Genomic DNA, 25,656 nt, shown 5'->3' on the forward strand with positions numbered 1-25,656 from the left:
GCTGTGGGTGGAGAAAGGTGGTGGATGGATGTGGCCATCAATGTCTGTCTCGCATTGTTTCAGCCAACTGGAGAGTGACAGTGGCACAAATCACTGCTGATTCAACGAGGAAGGCGCTAGAAACGTCTCCACCAAGACCACCTGGTGGTCATTAGCTGCAATAGGTTATGAGAGCAGCCAATCCACCAGTCCCATTGCTGACACCAAGCAACAAAACTACACCTCAACTGAGCGAAAGAACATCGGCACTGGACCTTGGATGATCGGAGACTCTTCTCCGTGTCCGATGACTCCCATTTCCAGTTATTTCAAGCAGATGGGAGGGCGCATATCTGGCGGAAACCGCACAAAGCTATGCACCCATCACGTCAACAAGGAAGTGTTCAGGCAGGTGGATGGTCAGTAATGGTCTGGGGCATGTTCAACTGGCACATGTTGGTACCTCTGGTATGTCTAGATTCATCTCTGAACAGTCCAGGTCATGTGTCCATCCTTGCAGACCATCTGCATCCTTTCATGGCCATCATGCACCCACAGGGCAATGGATTCTTCCAACAGGACAATCTGCCTCCATACAGAGCCATGGTGGCTAGAACATAGTTCAAAGAGCATTCTGCAGATTTTATCATCATGGGATGGCCTCTCCATTCACCAGACATTAACACTGTGGAGCATCTTTGGGATGCTGTGGAAAAGTCCTTTCGAGCTTTGGATCCTCCACCCAGGAATGCGACGGAATTATGGACAGTGGCACAGCAAGCATGGATGGATGGAAATAGCTGTGGAACACTTTCGTGAACTAGCGGACTCCTTGCCTTGTGTGACTGCCCTTATCCTGGCGAAAGATGGGTCTACCCGTTACTAGGTGGGTATCCCATGATTTCTGTCCACTGTGTATTCTCTGCATATGTAACATTCAGAGTTTGCATTCTGCTAATTTTATGACTACAGCACTGCTACCATCTATTCCTTTTTCATTGCTTTAATCAACATGTGAATCGTTACATTGTACTGGAGTCTATGCATATGTGAGTGACATTTTGAAATTTTTTCACTATATTGTTTAGAGATCTGTGAGCTATTAATTGCAATTGTAATGATATATTAAAAAAAGAGAAAATATTCAACACTGAATTTTTTTTTGACTGATTCATGTTTGCTAAGACTTAGATAGAAGGTATTAATGACATTTAAAAGAAAGGCATTTAACGTATAATGAGTTATCTGAGTATAAAAAGTCACTTTATATTTTAATGCTCATTGATAAAAAAATATATTATGAGAATGCAAGAATTAATTAATTTCAAAATGGAAGAATTTTAAAAGGTAGAAGACAGAGACAGCTGTTAAAACAAGTAAACCATTAAAATTTAACAGAGATTTACTATTATTTTGGCAAAAAGAAAAGGGCAGAGGGAAAGTGTTGTTCCAAAAAGACTAGGCAGAAGAGATACAAAAAAAAAAAAAAAAAAAAACTAAACCTGCTACGAACTACCCTATCACAGTAAGATGAAAATGAGGTAAAATCAATTCAAGTCAAAAAGATTAAATTGCCCTTGTAAATGTGGAGTTTTGGCAGCTGAATGTGTGATCATGGGTTGATTTACGTGTAGGGAAGTCTGAAAATTTTAATTACTAATGGGGGACACTCTCTCCACTTGAGATCTTACCATATTCCACTATGATAGTGGTAGTGTTAATATGATGGTTAGGTTGTCAGTGTATAGAGTGGGAAAATTAGTGCCATAAGATGAGAAACTATAGTTTGGAAAGAAATATCATTGTGATACAACTCTTCATGTGAGTGAATATTGAAAAATGAACTAGGTGGCCTGTTCTATCCACTACCCAGTGACTTCATATATTTTTGATCGAATCCTCGCTCACAGACGAGTTGGAAATAACAACTGTTACTGCCAATCTTGGGTTATCACACACTTGCTAACAAAATTGAGAGCAAAGAGATGATTGTGGGGGTAGCTATCTTCCAAAGTAGCATGTTCCCTCTAATTAAATCATCAAATTACTGAGATCTGTATCTTAGGCATGCCACTCCTGATTTTCACCTGTTTCAGAGAGTAGTGGTGTTGTTAATATGATGGTTTGGTTGTCATCAACAACCAAAATCTTATCAACAATCAAAAGCTTATTACACTTGTTGACCTCACTCTTCCACTGCAGGTGATAAAGGAGCTTCTCAACATCATTCGCTCCCACGGTGATTCAACTGCAGCATATCTTCTCAAATTATGAAGCAGAGGACACAAGGATCATGTCAGATAACTTTCTAAAATGAAAGCAATTTAGTGAAAGACATGCATCATCTCAAGTGGCAAACACTGTTAGGGGAATATGTGATCCCAAAAAGTATTATATTAGCAGTAGCAAATGATGCAAGAAAGCAGGCTTAATCAGAATCATGAAAAAAAAACCCTTCCCACCCAGCCCCCCCTCTAACAATGTCTAGTTCTTCCTTAAATTTGTTCAAAACTAGCTACTTATAGAACAGCATATAAAAGTTTATTCCATCAATCAACTACCTGCTGTCTGAAAAAATTTCTACACGTTGATCCTGTAACCAATCTTCCTCAATTAAAATTTATGTCCCCTTATGTGCATAGTCAGAGAAAGAGGAAAGATTCTGTTGGCATTGAGCTTACTCAATCATTCAGAGACTTAAATACCTCAGTCAGATCTTACCTTCAGGTGCTGCAATTTACAGAACAGTAGCCTTTCCTAGTAAGAGCACTTTTTTCTTCACCCACTAATATTGTTGCTCTTCTCTGCACCTACTCCAACAAATAACACATCCTTCAGCAAATGAGGCTTCCACACTTGTATGCAGTACTCAAGATGTGGCTTAACCATTGCATTATACAACAGGATAATCACCACCTTATCCTACTGGCCAAATTCCTCTATATCAAAAGACCAAACATCATAAGCATACTGGAATCTTGTTTGCACTGCACAGAGAGCTTCATAAATGACTTGCCAATTATCACCAGATTTTTTCATTCTCCACTATCCAGAGTGTAATACTAAACAACTGGTAATATAAATCTGGGATTACTGCTACCCATATGAAGTACCCTTTGTGAATGTTAAACTTCTACTGCCACTTCTCAGTCCATCTGCCTAATTTCTCTCTAGGTTTGTTACAGTATCATATCCAGGTTGCTGTCATTAACCACTGACCTTCATATCATCTGAAAACTTTGACATTAGGCTTGATATGCCCTCATCAGTATCATTAATAAATACTGAAAACAACAATGTTAGTTAGTTTGTTAGTTATTTGGTTTTTAGAAGCATTAGCAACTAAGGCCATATTGCTCTGGGGATATGCGGTGGTCATTCCATGTCCTTTCCGCATCCTCCGTATTTGGTGAAAACAACAATGGACCCAGCATTAAACTCTATGGGACTCCACTAATAACATTTGTCCAAAGAGCAGTGCCCGTTAGTAACAACTCTGTCTTCTCCCATTCAACCATGACTTCATCCATTGCAGTAACATATGCTACACAGCTCCAATTTGTACAGCAGTCTTTTATGTGCAACAGTATCAAAAGTTTTTCTGATATTAAGTAGAGTCCATTCCGGTTAATTGGGACACATCGGGACTAGTGCATTTTGGCCCGATTAAGCGGCTGCCCCAATTAACCAAAGTTTCACATAAATAGTTAAAAATACAATGTACCCCCCTCTTTACAATTGGTTCACTGTACAATCAAATCATGGTACAATGGAGTCACCATCGTAATGTGATAGGTGGCATAGTAAAGTACTGTTCACTATACGATGTGCAGTAAGCGCCGGTCATTGTGATCACGTTTGTGAATTGAATTTTAATTCTATTAAACAGCGATTCTAATTAGCAAAAATAGGAAGAATATTATCCACAGGCTATAAGATCAAAGATATATTAAGCACAAATTTACCCTTTATTATCTTACCAATTAAAAAATTAAATGATACGTGAAAATTGGAAGAATATACGTGATAATCGGAATAATTAATACATACTGTAATAAGTACATACGAACTAGTTGACATTTCTGTTCACTGACATTTGTGGGTGGGGGTTAAAATTTAAAACAGTAAAAAGATAAGCAATCAATAACAAAGAACACAGCACACACAAATTGCAAGTAACACAATACGTGCAAGTAAGATTTGAGTAGCGAGTTACAAAGCTTTAAAAATAGGAATGAAGAGATCTGAAAATTTATTTTTTTATATGATTGAAGATTTATTGGAAGTGTAAACACATTTCACCATAATAATCCACAGAATTCCAGCTGTCGGTATTATTGCAAATTCAGTATGATCGAGTTTACTGTCCATTTATGATAGATTTCACTAACAGAAAAGCCCAATAAACAGGCGACTGCTAATTGTTTTATGGTTGTGACCTCCAGAATTTCGACCGAACCACGTGGTACCATCTGAGACAATCGTAGGGTAATTTCCAGTGCTGCGGTCTCCTGCTCCAATTAAGTGAAGTAAACCCTGGCTATTTTCTCAACTGGTTTCTGTTTTTTAAGATTTGCCCCCAAATAAACAGCTGCCCCGATTAACCGGTGGCCCAAATAACCGGAATCCACTGTATATGATATCAAAATTAGTTTTTCAACCAGTTCCTATGTTATTATGTCATAGTGTGCAATCAGATTGGTCAGACAAATGGCCCTTAACAAATCTATGTTGTAACTGCAGTATAAATGCATTCCTGTCTAGATGGTCCCACATTGATTTTTTAACCAGTAATTCCATTACTTTCCCTTTGAAAAGAAGCCAAACTAACAGGTCTATAATTACTCATGTCACCATTTCATTCTCCTTTGTGAAATGGGAATACATTTGCACGTATCAAGTCCACTGGGACCTCCCCTGAATCCTAAGATGTTTTAATAATTATGGCTAAAAGATTGCTTACCTATATTGCTGCCTCCTTTTATAATAACTGGATGGATTCCATCCACCCTATATGTGCTTTTTTTTTTTTTTTTTGTTTGGCTTTAACAATTTATTTTCCCTTTCTACTCAGTTATCAAAAAAATCATTCAGCTCCCTACCAGAATGATTCACTTCTGGTATCCACATCCCTGAAAAATTCCTTGTGTGTGAATATGCAAAATACCCATTCAGTTTATAATTAACTCGAGCAGTATCATCAACAGGTAATCCATTAATATCTAGTGAACCAATGTAATTAAACCCCTTCCTTCTAATGTTTACATAAGTGAAGATGCCTCTGCTGCTTTTCTTTGCATTCTTTGCCAGACTTCTCATAATCTAACTTAGCTTACCTAACCTTCTTTGTGATCTGATTGCATACTAGTTTATATCTACTAAAAGATTCTGTACCATTTGATAATTTATATAGATCAGAAGCATTCTTCTATGCCATGAGTTTTATAAGTAAATCCGACATCCTTTTAGCTCTAAGCCTTGGACAGTGTCTGTTAATTGGTATAAACCTAACATCTTCTATGATTACAACCCTGACTGCTTCCCATTTAGAATTTGCTATCAATAACTTCATCACTTGGTTTCAGAGTATGGAATTTAAAATCTGTCTGCAATGAATTTAGTCACCATTATGAAAGCAAATTTCTTGTGCCCTTGCCAGTAGTTACATCTTTTAGTAAATCCCACATCAATACACTATGATCAATGCCACCTAGTAGGTCTGCAGATTCTTAATGCAAGAAAGATTGCTGCTGATAATCAGATAAGTACTGCTTTCTCCCATTGCCTCTCTAACATGCTGGTGTATGAAACAGTCATATAATAAATCCAGAACTAACTTCTAACTTCTTGATAATGTGCGAGTGACAAACCCACAAGTTCTAACTGATATCTGTAAAGTTAAAATTCCCCATTATAAAACATTGATTTACTGGCCCATTCTCATCACGGTCATTAGGCCTATATAACACACTCCTACTCTTATTTTTGTTTTTCAGTGTTTATGTCACACCAGACTGACTCCACATTGCACTGGCCACCCAAGTTAACTTGATATCAATGCCTTAGATTTTATGTGCTTTATAACCTTCTCTCACCTCCTGTCCTGTCTGTTCTTTCCGTACATGTTGTACTCCCCATTATCAAATTCTTCAACCCTTATATCTGATTGCCACCATTTCTCTGGTATCTCCAAAATGTGTTAATTTGATAATTTTACCAGTACGTCAAACTCCTCAGATTTGTTTACTAGTTCCTAGAATTAGTATACACATAAATATATATGCACCTGTTTTTATTCGAATAAATTCTAACACAGCCCATGAATTTGCTTGTTTTATGAGCACTACAGGAAGTCTTGAAATCCCTGGTACGTTGCTTTTCAGGCTGCTGCATGTCAGCAGAAATAAGAATCAGCTACACCTCTGCTGTGGCTGCTGTTAATCTGTTAGTCTGTGTGTCCCCCTACCCCATCCAGCAGTTTCCCACCCATCTAGAACTGCCTCCATAGCATCAACAAATATTCTTGCACTCCTTCCATTTAAGTGTAGTCCATCCCGGTAAAAACATTCCATCCTCTGAACTAGCTCAGATCACACTGAGAAAATTTCTACCCCATGACTTTGAGGGCATCAACCATGCTCTTCAAGCCCCCTATAAGCCTATCAGAACACCGAAATTGTGCTTAACTTTTCATATTTGCAACCAACACATATAAAGGCATCCCCCCCCCCCCACAAGTGGCTGAATGATTTCCTGCTAAATGTAGCTTTACCAGGACATGATTCAACTCTTCCGAACAAGAACATTCCTGCTGCTTTGAGCCCCTTACTTTACTGACCTAACCCAAGGCATGATTTTATTAAAAATTTTATTTAAAAACAACACATGAAACCAAGAGGCATGAAAAGAATAATGCCACTAGTCCATCTTATTTGATGGTAGTACATACCACACTATTTCAGATTACATTACAAGAACTCCCTGACTTGCGCAAGGGTTGCATTACGAGTAACTCTACGTAAGTCGGAATTTTCCCCGTGTTTGTGCAGCACTCGCAACTGTGCCCGCTGAATTGATTGAATCAAAAAATAAATGTTCGATGAACATGTAAATAGAATTATTTATTTTATTTATTCAATTTTTTATCTCATGCGCAGGAAAAATTAAAAAAGCATGCAATTTAAAAAAATTTCAAAATTACAAAAAAAGAGAGGAGACAGGCATAACGTCAGTAAGTTTTACCTCTCGAGCACCATTGCCAGAATTGACATCTTTAGCTGATAAGTATGCTGCTGCAGAGATTTAGAAGAGGTCAGCTCTTCTAAATCCCAGTTATCCATAAATATGTTCTTTGGTAAGAACATATTTATGGATAACTGGATGGTGGATTTTTCTTTTCATTGTACATTCTTTGTAGCAAGCAAGTATATCATTCACCCCTCTGTTAACTTTTAAGAATTGTTCGCTGTCAGGATCCATCTTCTCAAACCTCGCCATTGCTGATGCAATTTCACAAAATGCCATCGTCATCTCTCTGGTGATGAAGAGTCTCGGCTCCTCAATTGGTTCATTTTGAGCTTCATCAGCATTTTCTTCTTTCACTATTGCTGCCTGCAAGTCAATAAGTTCTTCATTAGATAATTCCTTCTCTTCCTGGCGCACTATGGCCATAGATGCTGATGCGCCAAATAAATCCCCAACCAACCTTCTCTTCTTCTAACTCCTCCACATCTTCGGCATCAACCTCCAACTGAAGTAGCTCTGCAACCTTTACAATCTTATCTGTAACCTCTTCATATAATTCGTCTTTTTCAAATCCTTCGAAGCCTTTTACGTGCCGTGGGCATATTTTCTTGCATGTGCCATATAAACAACTTTTAGTAATTTTTGCTAAATATTGTAAGATTTCCAAAAGTCTCTTAACATAAAATTTTTCTCGCCATCTACTGTAGACAATGCCTGAGCAAGTGTTGTGTGTAAATAGTATGCTTTTAAATTTGAAATAATACCCTGATCCGTAGGTTGGACGAGTAAAGTTGCGTTTGACGGCAGAAATATGATTGTCATGTTCGAATTGAAATCATCTAGATGTGTAGGATGTCCAGGATGTTGTTTGTTATTTGGTTTTTTAGGAGCATTAGCAACTAAGGCCATATTGCTCCGGGATATGTGGTGGTCATTCCCTGATCTTTCAGTATCCTCCGTAGTTGGTGGTGACGGGCTCGAACCCTGGTCTAATCAAGAAGCGTGTGCTATGCACTGTTGCTCCTTCCCACCTGGCTACGGAGGTGTCTGGATGGATGTCCAGGAGCATTATCTGATAGAAGCAAAATCTTGAAAGGAACGTCATAGCATTTAAACCAATTCTCAAAGAGAGATATTGTTATCCATGCTCTCTGGTTCAATTGGAAATGCATGGGTAGGGTGGCTTTATTGATGCCTTTAATTGCAAGAGGATTTCCAGAATGGTACACAAGCAGTGGTTTTAATTTGTAATCTCCAGCTGCATTAGTCCCAATAAAGAGCATAGCCAATCTTTTGAACCCTTAGAACCTAGCATTGTCTTTTGCAATGTGTGTTCAATCGGGCATTTTTTTCCAATACAGAGCAGTCTCGTCAATGTTAAAAATTTGCTGCATTGAAAAGCCGCCTTCATCAATAATTTTTTCCAAAACATCACTAAATTTCTCTGCAGCTGAAGAATTGGCAAAGGCGACTTCACCGCATACTTTAACATTGTGGAAACCAGCGCGATGCTTGAACCTATTAAACCACCCATTGCTTGCCACAAACTTGGGTTGGGGTTTGCTGTACTGATCCTTAATATTTTTATAAATATTTGTTGCTTTTGCTTGAATGGTCATTAGACTCAGGGGCACTCGTTTCTGAATCTGATTTTCCATCCTTATTATTAACAGCTGTTCCATCTTCGATATAGCACCTGAATGCTGTTTTGTGATCACTGGTGATCTTAAGTGTGTTGATCCTTTGACATGTTCTTTTATACACACACAGTCCTTTAAAATAGTATTCACTGTTGAAGCAGTGAGACTTAATTCCCTTGCAATAGATGACAAACTTTGTTCTGCTTCGTACTTCATAATCATTTTCATCTTCATTTCTAAATCAATTTTGTTTCGTTTCCTAGCACTGCCGGCACTTGCACTTTCCGTTGGTTGCTTTCCCTTCACCATTGTAATATGTAAATAGGAATGAAGAGACGTTTCTGAAAATTTGTTTTTTATGGTGGTTCTGCTCGCAATAGGAATCGGTGTGTAATATGAGTGTGTCCGATTCTTAGTTTTACCAGTACTGGTCCTTCTTTTCTCAACCTTTGTTGCTAGAAACCCAGTTTTCAATATTTGGCTTTATTTGGTACAGTTTGTTTGCAGTTCCCAAGTTTTTGCCATTGCCACTGAAAGTATGCCACAAAATATAGTACTAAAATTTCTTTTCCAGTCTGCAGTATGGCTTCTTTTGCTGATCTGTCTGCTGCTTCATTTCCAGCAATCCTTGTATGTCCTTGGGTCCAACAGAAATGTATATCCTGTTCATTTATGGTGCAGTCAGTTAGTAATTGTCATATATGCCAAAAGATTGGGTGTACCTATGTTTTGTATGGCTTGTAAAGAACTTAAGGAATCTGTAAGTATTAAACTTCTCGTGTAACACTTAACTTATACATGAGTTAAGGCTATTTTTATTGCCTACAGTTCTGCCATGTATACACTGCACTCTTTCGGTAGTTGTTGCTTTAAAGTAATATCTGGGAATACAGCTGCTGCTCCCATCAAAGCATCCATTCTCGAGTTGTGTGTATATTGGAATATAGTCAGAAAACTGAAACCTAAGTGCTGCTTGTAACTGTTGTAAGATGATGACACGAGGAAACAATACTCTTGTCTGATTATTAGCAGTGATTCTTCATGCATTTAGTATTTTCAGGGAGAAGATCCACTGGGTGGCAGTGATCACAGTTTATTAAAGTGGAATTTAATTAAAGGCATAACTACTGTCAAGTATAAAGTGAAAGGCTTTTACTTTTGTAAGGGTGACTATAGAGGTCTGAAACAATTTTTAAATTATGCAGTGGGAACAACTGATGACATTACCAGCAAATTCTTAATAGGAAGTATTCAGAGAAGTAATCAAAGAAGCTACTACATTTTTCATACCAACAAAGAAATACTGTTCAAGGCATAGACCTAAATGGATGTCAGATGAATTATTGAGACACATGACAGAGAAGAAAGATGCATTGGGTGCATATACATTATTGGGCGACACAGAAGCCTGTGGTAGATATCAATTAGTTCACAATCAAGTCACAAAGGAGATCAGGCAAGGTAAGACAGATTATGAGAAGTGTCTGGCAACGAATGCAAAGGAAAACAGCGAAGACTTCCGTGTTTATATTAACAGTAGAAGGAAGTGGTCAGATCACATTGGGCCACTTGCTGTCTATGGGTTAACTGTTGATGACCCTACACAAGTTGCGGACAAATTGAATAGGTTTTTTGCATCTAAATTTACACAAGCAGTTTTTTAGGGAACAGGATATCAAAGTTCATCACCCACAAAGAAATTAATATGAGGGGCCCATCAAGTTCTCAGCTGCCCAACTCAATGCCAGAGCTCACTCCTGTGCATCAGGCAACACAGCGGCAATCTCCAAGGCAGAATGCACTGGTTCCACAGAGACTAGTTATTGTTGGTAATTCTGTTATCAGGGAGACAAGAAATATATTATGCAAAATGGATATGTGGAACAGGGCCAGGGGTATCTCTGCTAGGGACAAAAGTTGATGATGTTGTAGAACAGATATCTTTTAAGGGCACAAAAGGTGATATTGTTGTACACGTTGCCATTAATGACGGTAAGAGTAAGAGATCTGCAGTATAGGGTAAAGCTGAAAAAAAGTTGCGAATTAGGGTTAAATTTGAAAGTGTCTGCAATTCTTCCAAGACATGATAGGAGGGAGTATATTATGAGAGCCTTGTCAGTAAATTCAGCCCTGGAGAGATTGTGGAAGGCTCACGGAGTAGACTTTTTCAGCGTGGGCTGTGCTTGCTAACAGGAGGGACTGCTTCTACAGGGATGGGATACACTTGAATAGAAGGGGTGCAAGAATATTTGCTGATGCTATCAAGGCAGTGTTAGGTGGGCTGGAAAACTGCTAGCTTTGTGGGATTCACAGACTTAAAGATTAATAGTAGCCGTAGGCAGAGGCAAAAGTGATTCTTGCACTGCTTCTATTGTAATGGGCTGCTGGGAGTCACATCACGGAACAAGTAAATACATGGGCTGTGTTAGGGTAACCAAGAGTAAGGACTAGTGCATGTTTACTTGCATGAACACCAGTGCTAGAAGTATAGTAAATAAATTTGATGAATTTGAACTGCTGGTTAAGACATCCAAGGTTTTTTGTTTTTTTTTTTTTTTTGATTTGGTAGTTGTTGGCGCATCGGCTTCTGTGGCCATATTGCACCTCCAAAGGTTTTTGCAGTACAGTGATCCAAGCCCGAGGCGGGAATCGAACCCGCGACCTTTGGGTTGCTGGGCAGGTACTTTACCCACTCGGCTAGCCCGGTCGGCAGACATCCAAGGCGGACATTGTAAGGGATATACAATTGGAATTTGGGAAGTACAATGTGTAAAGAAAGAGTTGGAAGGGAGGAGGAGGAGTTATTCTGTTAGTTAAAAAACACAAAATCTAAGGAAGTGCATCCACTTGACATGGGTGGACAGTGCAATGTTGAGTCTGTTTGGTGTGACTAAACACTGGGAAAGGGAAAATGAGAGTGGAAGTGTGTTATGGGCCTAAAGATTCTGAAGATTACAATGAACAGTTGTGCAGAGAAATAGTGGGCCAGTAAATCAAAATGTCTTATAATGGGGGATTTTTTATAGGATTAAAGATTTCAGTGAAGGGGAACACATTTCACCAATATAACGTAAAAACACACACAATTGCTGTTATCGGTGTTATCGCAAATGCAATAAAATCAAGTTTACCACCTGTTTATAATTAGATGCACTAACCCAATAAAAATGAAAAGCCCAATAAACCGGAAAGTGCAAATTGTTTTTGTTTTATAGTCATGACTCCCAGAAATGTGTTTTAGAAAAACATCACAAAGGCGTTCAAAAATTAATTCTTATAATGGGAACATAACCGATGAGCCAAAACTTTATGAACAGCGAGTTGCTATGCAAATTGAAGAAAATGCAAGTGAACTACGGCACATTCGCAGGTTGGTATAAAAAACACCTGATACTGAGCTCCGTTAATTGGTGTTGCTCTTGTTCTTCAGATGGGAAAGGCAGCGGACTTAAGCGTGTTTGACAAAAGCCAAATTGTAATGACTAGATGACTGGGTCAGAGCATATCCGAAACAGCATGGCTGGTTGGGTGCTCATGGTCAGCCGTGGTTAGTACCTATCAAAAGTGGTCTGAGGAGGAAAAATCCACAAACTGCCAGCAAGGTGTTGGACGACCACAGCTCATCGATGATGCTCGATGTGAGCGAAGGCTATCTCAGATGGTACGTGGCAACAGATGGGCAACGGTGGCGCACCTCGCCGGTAATTAGAATGCTGGTGATGGGAGTAATGTGTCACAATACACAGTACATCGAACCCTGCTGAAAATGGGGCTGCGTAGCCACAGGCCTCGCTGAGTGCCCATGCTGACCACAGTTCACTAGCGACAGCAACTACAATGGGCAAGTGAGCATCAAAACTGGATCTTGTGTGATTGGAAGAAGGTCGTCTGGTCTGATGAGTCATGTTTTCTGTTGCACCATGTGGACAGCCGGATACGTATGCGTCGTTTACCTGGGGAAGTGATGGCACCTGGATGCACTGTGGGACGAAAACAACCCAGTGGCAGCAGTGTCATACTTTTGGCGATGTTCTGCTGGTATACCCTGGGTCCAGTCATCCATGTGCTGGGCACTCTGACATCTACCACCTACCTAAACATCATTGTTAAGCTGGGGCCCATAGCATGGAAGGTTTTAAGCACCCAGAACAGAATCTATGTTAAGTGGGGCAGTCACCGCTTTCGGGAGCATCTGTGCCCAAATGTTACAGGTGCTGCAAATTTGGGTATACAACTCACACATGCACCCAGACAATCGCCATGCAGGCATTATTCGGCAAAAGGTCACACCTTTCATACCTGCCCAAACAAAAAAACCGATCCAACTTGTGCAAACCAAGAGTTTAAAGTTAGATAACGCACACTCAATCAGAGATGGTCAATGTCCTACAGACCTCAAAACTCAACTATGGGAACATTTCCTAAAAAAATATAACATCACAGAGGTTAAATTCATGCAGATAAATGCACAGAGCCAAGGTGGTCGCCGACCAAATTTGCAAGTTGGAAGAAAAGATCGAGGTAGTAATACTACAAGAACCATATGTATATATGAAGGCTGTCAGGGGCTATCCCATAACATACAAAGTAGTCCAAAAGGGAGACGACACCCCATGGGCAGCAACCTTGGTAAGAAACCCAGATATAACAGTGACCAAAATATCACTCAGCTATGCACATCTTGGGCCACATGTGCCCAGCTCACCAAAGCCCTGGGAGCGTTTTATATCATAGCCCTTTACTGCTGTCCGGGTGAGGATATTAACTTCGCAGCAAGGTACCTAAGCCTGACAAGTGATATGCTCCCAAATACAAAAATTGTGGGAGCAGATGTTAACTGCTGGTCGCCAATGTGGCACAGCCATACCCCAGATAGACAGGGTACCAGAAAAGGGACCAGGTTGGAAAAGTTCCTGGCAACCTCAACATTAACTGTACTAAACTTACCCAACAATCTGCTTACATTCTGCAACACATTATGGGAGGCCACCACGGCAACAAGGAACGCTGCCAACATTTCCAATTGGACTGTCTGTGAAGCCTGGACAACATCTGATCATTGTGCCATTACATTCCGTCAATAACTGGCTGCAGTACTTGTGAAAAGACAAACAACCCATAGATATGCCATAGCAAAGGTAGACTGGGAACTCTTCCAGACCACCCTACGGAATAGCATAAAACAGAGAGAACTTCAACATATCGAGGACCCAAAAATCCTCCAAATTAAAACAACGGAAATCATAAAACAAGCCAGCGACTCAGCTATCAGGAAAAAAAAAAAAAAAAAAAAAAAATCAGACAGTGGTGGCAGTGCCCTGGTGGAATCAAAACCTCCCGCAACTCAGGAAGGAGGTGCAGGAAAGAAGAAAGGCCTTCCAGCGAGCCAGGCACTCCCGGCCTGTGGAAGAAATTGAAACCCTATGACAGAGCTATAAAGAGGCGAGAAATGCCTATACAGCACAAATTAGAGAAATCAAAAACCAATCTGGGAGCATCTGGTCTCCACCACTGAAAACAAGGACCCTTGGGGACTTGTATACAAGCTTGTCACCAACAAACTCCCCAGAGGGGAAATAGTTGAAGCCACTAAAGCGCCCCAAGGTTACATGACTATGACTTGGAACACACCAACAATATCCTTGACGCTGCCTTTCATGCAGATACAAACAATGACAGCAGAACAGACCAGAGTTTGCCATGTCAATGAGACTCACCAAATGGCAACAAAAGAGCACCCTTCCAGCATGGAAGAGATCAGCAATGCAGCAACCCTAATAAAGGGAAATAGATGTCCTGGACCAGTACTTCAGGAACCCAAAATTATCAAAAAAAAAAACAAACAAACAAACAAAAAAAAAAAAACAAAAAAAAAAAAAAAAAAACAGTAGAGTACCCTGAACTTACTATTAAACCTATATAACCTCTGTCTCAGTGAAGGCACCCTCCCGACTTCCTGGAAGATGGCAACATGAAACTCATCCTAAAGAATCCAAGAAAGCCATCACACCTTCTGGACTCCTACTGGCACATTGCACTTTTGGGTATACAGTAAGCTATTTGAATGAATACTCTACACACGGATCCAACAATACTATGATGAGGCTAGCCTGGCCTCATCAGACCAGTTCGGTTTCGGGGCACCTCCATCGTGGATGCCCTAACTCACCTCCTGACCAAGGTCGATAGACGTAATACTTCCTACAGGTGCTAGTGATAGCCGTGGACTTTGCTAGGGCGTTCGATTCACTCTGTCGTCTTTCAGCACCATGCCACACTGCCCAGATTGTTCGAGATTGGTTTGCAGAACATGAGGAAGACTTCCAAGGTATTGCCCTGGCCTCCAAATTTCCCAGACATCAATCCCATCGAGCATCTGCGGTTTGTGTTGGAACAGCAACTCCGATCAGTGGCATCTCAACCATGGACCTTACAGGAGTTAAAGGATCTGCTGGTTACATGTTGGTACCAGATACCACAAGACACATTTAGAAATCTTGTAGCATCCATGCTTTGCCGGGTATGAGCTGTTTTGGCTGCACGTGGAGGACAAACATCATATTAGGTAGGTGGTCATAATGTTTTGGCTCATCAGTGTATGATAATGATGAAAGGGTAGCGCAATTTCCATTATAAATATGACCTTTTAGTGAGATAAATAGCTCAGCAATATAGTGAAATTTTCTACTTCCAAGGACTTGGAACGGATCACAAAAAAAAAAATAGAAGTGTTATTGGGTTCACATGATATTTTCACGACACCTCCATTTATTCCTATGGGATGCAAAATACGTTTCCACAATTTTTTTTAAGTTTGCACCGGCCGACAAAAACTTACGTAAAGTTGAATTTCCGTAAGTCGAGTATTATTAAGTCGGGGAGTTCCTGTATATTATTATTAGTTTATTGTGCAGTTCTATAGTATGTGCTAATACTATTACTTTTTAAATAATGCAACTGCCTTTCCAATTTCTTAGCTAAAAACTTTAAAATATGTCAACCACGTGATTAGAACCTTTGTACTACTTATTTACTAAAATTAGAACACTACAATTCCAATGTACTACATACAAGTTACTAATTAAGAGAAGATATTTTAGAATTATCTATGTTCCAATCATAATCAAGTACTGCTTTTAGGACATCATTTCTAACTAAATGATTTCTGATTTGTAATAACTATGTTCTCTCTACATGCATCCTAATTAATGGACATGCTTATTATTTTTATATTATTTTTTGTATTATAATTACACAAAAATTGAAATTGTTTTTCATATAATTAACTAATGAAATAAAAAAACCCTCTTTTTTTTAACATGCATGCTCATTTTAATCCTCTGTCTCATTGTAATTAACCACCTAACATCACATAAAAAGTAATCAATGGACACTGCTCATCGTGGACTAATGTTATTAGTGGAGTCCCTCAGGGTTGAGTGTTGGGTCCATTGTTGTTTTCTGTATTTATAAATGATATTGATGATGGTACATCAGGCTTAATGTCCAAGTTTGCAGACGATATGAAGGTTGCCAGGGTTGTTAAGGACACTAATGACAGTACGCTGTTGCAACAGGATCTAGAAAAGTTGAGCATATGGGCTGAGAGGTGGCAAATGAAGTTTAACATTGACAAATGTAAAGTACTACGTAATGGGAAGCAGTAATTGTAGAGTAACATATTAACTCTGCAGCACTACACTGACAGTGGTAGAGAACAAAAAGGACCTGAGGATAATTGTGCAGGCAGATATGAAGTTTTCTGAGCAGTGCAGACAGTTTGCAAGAGGTGTCTTGTCAATGATATACAGGAATTTTTCTAGCAGGAATAAGGAGGTGATTATCACCTTGTATAAGGCAATGGTTAGGCCACACCTTGAGTACTGTATACAGGTCTGGAGGCTTCATTTTAAGAAGGATGTAGAGCTGTTGGAACGAGTACAGAGAAGGGCAACAAGATTAGTGAATGGAACAAAGGGGTGCTCTTACGAAGAAAGGCTTAAGTTTTGCAAATTACAGTGTCCGGAGACTAGGCACCTGCGAGGTGATCTGATTGAGGTGTATAAAACCTTGAATGATTTGAGCATGCTCAATGCTGACGGGATTATTCCTCTTGCTCAGAATAATCACCTGAGAGGGCATAAATTCAAATCGAGGAAAGGCAGAGGTAGGATAGATGTGCGGAAGTTTGCCTTTGGCCAACGGGTAATTGGTTGGCGGAACAAACTTCCATCCTTTGTTGTGGAAGTTGACCTAAATAAATTAAGGCTGATCTGGACAGGTATTTGGATTGAACGGAGGGGTGAAATAGGAGCGGGTTTTTTTTTTTTGATTGAGCAAGCTCAGTGCTAATCGGATTCTTCTGTTTTCTGAGATTACACACCTGAGGGGGTATAATTTCAAATTGAGGAAAGAGAAATGTAGAATAGATGTGGAGAAATTTGCCTTTAGCCAGCGGGTGGAGTGAATGGATAATCCTTTTAGCTGATGCTGGATAAGCTTGCTTTCTTGCATCATATGCCTCTACTAATGCTAAATAATAATCATCTAGTTTATTTAAAAAAGTTTTTCCCCGTCGTTAGTTTCCCCCCACTTGTTTCGATAAATCTGGGGCAGATTAAAGTCACCTATAATAAGATATTCACGCTCTTGCCCATTCCATCTGCATGTAAAGACCTTTGTAATATTCTTCAAAATCTTCTGATCTATAGATTATACCCACTTTCATTTCCTCACTCCACACAGATTCTATGCTGGAAGATGTAACTTCAGACTCTGCAAAAGCTCTTTTTGTGCTCAGGACGCTTTTAATAAGAAGCATGACTGCTCCAATCTTCCCTAAATATATTATACAGACTGAAGTGGAACTTATACATACCGAAGTGGATCTTCCATCTCATTTGAACACTGCTATGCTCAGAACATCTTATCAACATCAGCTGTTGTGCCACAAACAAGAATTCATGAGATGACTGCAGACATTACATCTAAATTCCATTCTCCTCCCTAACTAGCAGTTTCCCCTGAATCCTCAGGGTATCTTCAATGATACTGGCAAAAATCCTTGCACCACCTTTGTTCAAATGAACACCATCTCTAAAAAATAGATTCTTCCTACCTACAAATGTAGACCATGCTGATAAAAATTATCCCTTTCCCTAGCCTTGCAGATTCCCTCAAGTCTCGAGTTAATCCACAAGGCTTTTAGCATATAGTCCTCCCTATCGTTTCTGGGCAGAATTGTAAGCACATAAACAATTTGACCTGACTCACGTCATTCTTTCAGCATAGTCCTATATTTCCCCAACAGATGATCAAGTTGTGTTCTTTTAATATTGTTAGTCCCCACATGAATAATAATTCTCTTTTTACCTCCTTTAAAATCGGACAATCTGTTGGTAATGACATCATTTATTGCTCCTGGCAAACAGACTCTGGTTCTAGACCAGCTATCTTTATTACAAAAAAAATGTTACTCATTTCCCTGACTGCACTTCATTATTCTTTTCTGGGATCCAAATCAGGGGTGTGTCACTTGGCAGGTCAGGAGATAGTGGAGTCCCTGTCAAGCTCCTAGTTACATTTGTTTCTTCAGTGACTCAAATTCTTCGTGTAACGGTACAAAGTTGTAATTTGAGATCAGTACACTCCTTACATTGGTTGCAAAAAAAAAAAAAAAAATTGCTAGATGAGCTAGGTCTGTCTACTAGACCAGCCTTAGAATACATGCTATAACCTATACGGATGATAAAGTTGTGACTCACACCAGAAATACCCACAAGAACTTCAGTTTGTGTCTGGAGGTCTCTAGACTTAGTACTGTAAGTGGACCTTGTAGCGGCCATAATTTAAGTAAAAGAATTACATCTGGAGTATGTCCCCAAGCAGGGGACATACTTCATCGATTCATCTCAGGTCAGTTGGAAAGCAGTTTTACTCCTTAATGGAAATAACAAACATGCATCTATACCATTGGCCCATGCAGTTCAATATAAGGAAACGGTACAAGGACCTATAGGTTCTTTTGCAAAAAATATGCCATCAAGAATACAAATGGAATATCTGTGCCGACTGGGTTACAAGGTGGATACACTAAACACTGCTGTGAGTGGGGTACCTGAGCAAAGGATTGCCATTACAGGGTAAAAAAAATGGTGAGGCCATGCAGAAACTACACTTGGCCAGAAAAATGTAGCACATCCTCTTTGGTGGATAAGTCAAAAATCTATATACCTCTATTTCACATCAAGATAGGTTTGATAAAAATATTTGCAAAAGCAATGGACAAAAAATGAGGAGTTTCCTGTTTGAGGCAAACGTTTCTTTGAATCAGGGAGGCCAAGATAAAAAAAAGGGAATTCGCTAAAAAATTAAATCTTACAGAAATAAGATCCTGGAAGGCATTCGAAAATGTCTGCCGGAACTTTTTAGACACTGAAAAATCACAAAATTACAGTGAAATTGTGGATGAGCTAATTTTAGTGTACAGACAGTTGGCATGAAACATGTCTTTAAAGCTTCATTTCCTACATTCCCATTTAGACTTTTCTCCTGAAAACTTGGGAGTGGTCTCCAATGAACACAGAGAGGTTTCACCAAGATATTTATCAAATTGAAAAAAGATACCAGGGAAAATGGAATCCAAATGTGATGCCACATTACTGTTGGAATCTCATATAGGAGACACCAATGGATGAGTATAAAAGGCAAAAAACAAAAATAGGGTTTTGTTATCAGATAAACGTTTCTGTAAATAGAATAAGGTTAATAGACCCATTGTTCAATATTTTGTACTGTAAGTAACATTTTCTTAAAATACAGCTAGTTCTCGACTTTGAGTTAATTCGTTCCTAGCGCATGCTCGTAAAGCGGGAATTTATTTTTCATAGACAATGTTAAAAACCAGGGGTTACGTTATCAACAATGAAATTAGTTAGCTAATTAGTTTATGTTTAAACAATGATTGATTTATCCAAAGAAACAAAAACGTAGCCTGTAAAAATCAAGCAAATTATAATAATAGAGAAATTATTTATGAATTACAAATGTTGAAGAATGTTTATTCTTCATCATCATCGACTAAATACACACTTGTTAATCACTCATTATTGTCTCAGCACTCGGTTTGTTGCACAAGGAGTCTTTTTCAGAAATGCTTCAAGAGGCGTTTATTTCCAAGATAATCTTCTCTTTTCTTTATAAATTTCAATGGCATGCATAAGCATTTTTTAATGGAATGCACAAATTGCAACTAACACGATTTGCACTGAGTAACAAGTTTACAAAGCTTAAAAAAAAAAAAAAAAAAAGGAATGAAGAGAAGAAAATTTGGTATTTTCACAAATGGTATTGGTATTTTCACAAATGCAATAACATCGAGTTTACTACCTGTTTATAATTGCTTACAGTAACAGAAAAGCCCAATAAACCGGAAAGTGCAAATTGTTTTTATTGTTTTATGGTCGTGACTTCCAGAAAAGTGCTTTAGAAAAATATCACAAAGCCATTCAAAAATTGGTTCTTATAACATATGATAACGATGAAAATGTAGTGCATTTAACGATCTGAATTGGTAACTAATACAATTCACACTATAAAAACGGCCTTTTAGGGAGTTAGATTCGAAAGGGAGTTAATTTTCGCTATACAACTCCCTTTTAGGGAGTTATATAGCGAAAATTTGAACTTTAATTCTTCAAGAAATAAAATACTCTAACACTTTAAATGTAAGATAAATAATTTTAGTAAATGAGCATCAGGCTACAAGTCATGGAATAAATTACCAAAAAACAATGTGTTATTGGGTTCACATTACAATATTTTCGCATTATGTTTGTGACGGACTAATATCATAAGGCGGGGTACACTGTATTGTATAGCTACGCACGTGGTTTTAAATGCAGTATTTATGAATGTTTAACATCAATTTTTTGCAATCAATGTTCATATTTTCGATTTTGTTGATACTTGGGGGGAGGGGGGAAACAATCATAAACCAAAGAACTTGTAAAGCAAGAACTGCCTGTATACGAAATATTTTTTACTAAAAATTTAGTTCTTGACTTTAATCCCTTCTTCCTTAAAATTGGTGGGTGTTAGCAATAACATTAGTAGAGGAATATGATGCAAGAAACCAAGCTTATACAGCATCGGCCAAAAAAAAAATCAATCCCATTTCACACATTCATTCGCTCAAAGTTTGTCCAGGTTTTATTTAAACTATCAACTTCCACAGCGACATACGGAAGTTTTCAGCATTCAACTGCCCGCTGACTAAAGCCAAATTTCCGCACATCTATTCTCCAACTGTCTTTCCTCAATTTGGATTTATGCCCCCTCAGTGTTTCGCAATCTGAGCAAGAGGAAGAATCCCATCAAGCCCTATACACCTCAATCGGATCACCTTGTAGGTGTCTAGTCTCCAGACACTGCAATTGAGGAACTTAAGCCTTCTTTGGTAAGAGGACCCTTCATTCCCCTCACCAAGCTTGTTGTCCTTCTCTGTACTCATTCTAGGAACTCTACATCCATCCAAAAATGAGGCCTCCAGACCTGTATGCAGTACTCAAGGTGTGGCCTGACCATTGCCTTATACAAAGGGATAATCACCTCCTTATCCCTACTAGCAAAATTCCTGTATATAATTAAGACTAGAACATGACCCGCTCTAGCAACCTGTCTGAACTGTTCAGAAAACTTCATATCTGACTGCACAATTACTCCCAAGTCTTTTTCATTTTCTACCACCCTGAATGAAGTACCACACAGTTGGTACATTTCTCTGGGGTTGCTTTTTGTCAATGATAAATTGAAACTGAAGTTTAACATTTGTCAATGTTAAACTTCAAGTTTCCATCTCTCAGCCCATCTGCCCAACTTTTCTAGATCCTGTTGAAGTAGCATATTGTCAGTACTGTTATTAACAATCCTGCCAACCTTTGTATAATCTGATATAACTTCATGGATATCATTGATAAATATACAAAATAACAATGGGCCCAAGACTGAAAGCTGGGGGAATTCACTAATAACAGTAGTCCACGAAGAGCAGTGTCCATTGATTACCACTCTGTCTTCCCTCACTCAACCATCCTTTCATCAATTGTAGCAACTTGTTATTAATGCCATACTGCTCCAATTTGTACAGTGGTCTTCCAGTATCAAAAGCTTTCCTGATATCCAAGTACAGTAAACCCCTGCTATTCGTGGGGGTTATGTTCCTGAGAAATGCTGCGAATACTGAGTTATGGCTCCCATAGTAATAAAGGGGTTCCGTTCCAAAGTATGAAATATATAAGAAAAACCAGTCTAAAATTTTGTCTATGTATGTATTATATGTACCATCATAATATGACTATGTACATAGTGAAATGCAAGCATATGACATCGAAATGAAAATAAGAAACAATTTAATATTAAATATAATATTTATTAGAAATTTCAAACAAATCTTTTAAACCAGTGCCTTTGCTAGCTAAAAAACTTATCCCGCCAGTGCTATCACCAGTTTCACTAAAGTGTTGATAAAGGTGTTTTGCCTTTTTACGAATGATGAGTGAACTTAATGGAATTTTATTTTGAGTTCGGTCTTCTATCCACAGATTTAAAGCCTTTTCCATTTTTTCTAATTTAACATCATGAGTTACAGGGCAAATTTTTGAAGCAATTAGCGCGTTTTCACGGACACTACAGCAGATTTTTTCTTCCGATATTTGGATTGATCGTACCATTGACTCATTGATTTTATAATGTTTTGCACTGAGGAGACACTTTCACCATTAGAAATTTTGTCTAATAACTCAATTTTATTCGCTAATGTCATCACCTTCTTTGATCTTTTCACATTTCCCTTATTTGTAGCCATACTTTTGTATGGGTTAGAAAGAACTTGTCCACAATAAAGTCACTTTCTTCCATTAACACACTAGAAAAAGTCTGTTTTACACTGCAAAACGGTAGATTTTTCACTTTTGTAAGCATATCAAAAGTGAAAAATTTTTGTAAGCTTATAAATTTATCAATTTATAAATTGATAAATTTGTTAAGCATATAAATTAAAAGCAAATGACGAAACCTTCCATGAGAAACGCATAACACATACTGAACTAGGATTAGCGAGAAACATAATTTTAGCCACGCCCATGTTTTTTTATGGCGGAAAATGTTCACGGCGCTTTAAAATTTACATTTTTTTAGGTTTCATATTATATTAAATCAGCGACCGCGAATACAGATACCGCGAATAGTGGGGGTTTACCGTATATGATATCAAAATTATTTTTTTGCATTCGGTTCCTTTTGACCACTTCATAGTATAAATTATCAAATTGGTCATTATAAAATCTTGTCTAGATGATCTTGCAATGCTTCTTTAACCAATGACCATTATTTTTCCTGGAACAAAAGTTAAACCAACAGGTCTGAAATTACTTGCATTACTCTTTGATGGTTTTTGGTTTTTTTTTTTTAGGAGCATTAGCAACTAAGGCCATATTGCTCCGGGAATATGCAGTGGTCATTCCCTGACCTTTCCGCATCCTCCGTATTTGGTGGTGACGGGCTCGAACACCGGTCTAATCAAGAAGCGTGTGCTACGCACTGCTGCTCCTTCCCACCTGGCTACGGAGGCGCCGCATTACTCTTTGATCCCCCTTTGTTAAGTTGAGATACATTTGCACATATCCAGTCTGTGGGGACTTCCCCCTAGTCCAAGGATGCTCTCATAATTATGGCTAAGGGTTTGCTTACTTCCCTAGCCACTTCCTTTAATATAACTGGTTAGACCTCATCCACCCCAAGTGCCATGTTATGCTTAACTTCAATGATTTCTACTCCACTTTGCTATCAGTTATTACAAAATCATTAAGCTCCCTGTTTAAAAAGCTTCTGTCCTCCACTTCCCCACAGCATTCCTCATGTGTGAATGTAGATGCAAAATAATCATTCAGTTTGTCGGCTATCTGAGCAGGATCATCAACACTCGAACCATCAATATCAAGTGGACCAGCATGATTCATCCCCTTCCTTCTAAAGTTTATAAGTAGAGAAATTTTTGCTGTTTTTATTTGCATCCTTTGCCAAAGATTTCTCATAATTTGCCTTTGCTTGCCTAACCTCCTTTGTGACTTTATTACAGACTAGCTTATATCTACCATAGGCTTCTATGTAGCATGATAATTTACATGCATTTTTCTTCTCTGCCATGATTCTCATTAGTTCATCTGACGTCCATTTATTCCAAAACCTTGAACAGTTACAGCAATATGGTTGCTATTATTTGAATTCAACAATGTCAAATCTATAAGAATCACCCAGAATTTTAACAGGGAGCTGTTATTTTTTTTATTTATTTTTATTTTTTTTTAGGAACATTAGCAACTAAGGCCATATTGCTCCAGGAATATGCGGTGGTCATTCCCTGACCTTTCCGCATCCTCCGTATTTGGTGGTGACGGGCTCGAACCCCGGTCTAATCAAGAAGCGTGTGTCACGCACTGCTGCTCCTTCCCACCTGGCTACGGAGGCGCTGACAGGGAGCAAAAATTGTATGATAACATTGCTAAATTGTATGATAACATACACAAAACCTTCAAAATACTTAACTAATAACTTACTTCTGTTGTTAGTGGAAACTGCTGGAATTTTTCTCGCCTTTCTGTAGCATTATCAGCATAGCTCGAGACATTCAGCAATGCTGTGTTTGGTAAACGTGCCTCTACAGATTCACAATGGCTGTATTTTTTTCTTTCAGTCCAAGCATTGGTCACTCGAAGGCTCCCATCTCCTGTCGTGTCCACACTAACAGTTCGGAAGAGATCTGTGGTTGCCTCTTTTGTTGGTAAATTGCATTTTCTGAGATCTCCCAGTTCAAAGCTGACAGCTTTGCTATGTTGGTTAGTCTGCAAATTATATATATATATATATTATTTTATTAGGTAAGCTAAATTAAATTTAGGGATGTAACTTTCCAAACCCTAATCCATAATACATACATCAAAGTAATCTCAAGCACAAGGGTTACTGCACCTATATCATTCTTGGTATTGTGATGTTAAAAGTAATTTGTTTAAAATCACACATTATAGGCAACAAATCCCTAAAGACAATACATATTCAGTCAAAAATAAATTGAGATATACAGTGGGACCTCGACTTATGATGACATCGACATCAGATATTCTCAGGAACTGATATACCTTCCATATGATCACTTATTTTAAAGACCAATGATATTTGCAGGTACCGACTTGGAACGAAACATGGGCGGAAATTTTCAGATGCATATATTATGTTTAAAAACATAATGAGGCATCCAGTGCTAATAAAAAAATTAGCTGAGACCTTTAATATTGAATTCCAAGTGTTTGTTGATCGGGAGGGTTATCTTCCCCAGTAGGCTTTTAACATTGACGAAACCAGCCTCTTCTGGAAGTGAATGCCCAGGAGAATGTATATCACTAAGGATGAGGCTAGTTTACCTTGGCATAAGCCTATTAAAGATAGGCTCACTCTCCTGTTGGATGGCAATGCCTTGATATTTTAAGCTTAAGTTTTCGCCTGTCTATCACTCTAACACCCGCAGAGTATTTAAACGACAAAAGGTTGACAAAGGCATGCTGGGAGTGTTTTGGCGAAGTAATAAGAAGGCCTGGGTAACAGGATATGTCTTCAATGAATAGGAACTTAAAGTTTTTGTCCATCAATGAGTTATCTTGAGAAAAATAAGCTTCCTGTGAAGGCACTGCTCCTGCTGGATAATACACCAGGCCATGATCCCATCCTTTTCAATCTC

At 38.6% G+C, this 25,656-nt stretch overlaps 1 protein-coding gene across 5 annotated transcripts in view; it reads right to left on the minus strand.

Annotated features, from left to right (window-relative positions):
- LOC150079193 (pleckstrin homology domain-containing family G member 5-like) overlaps window positions 1–25,656 on the minus strand; it is a 559,615-nt gene that overhangs the window by 50,972 nt on the left and 482,987 nt on the right. For 4 of the 5 annotated variants that reach the window (XM_090382446.1, XM_090382445.1, XM_090382447.1 and 1 more), the window contains one exon: window positions 24,479–24,763. The exons of the other annotated variant lie outside the window; for it this stretch is intronic. In XM_090382446.1, the coding sequence (XP_090238572.1) occupies window positions 24,479–24,763 (285 nt within the window). The remainder of the gene's footprint in view (window positions 1–24,478; window positions 24,764–25,656) is intronic. 5 annotated transcript variants of the gene reach the window in all.

The sequence above is a fragment of the Mastigoproctus giganteus genome, chromosome 10, assembly GCF_048544385.1.
Source record: "Mastigoproctus giganteus isolate SK-2022 chromosome 10, ASM4854438v1, whole genome shotgun sequence".
Classification (NCBI taxonomy): Eukaryota; Metazoa; Arthropoda; class Arachnida; order Uropygi; family Thelyphonidae; genus Mastigoproctus; species Mastigoproctus giganteus.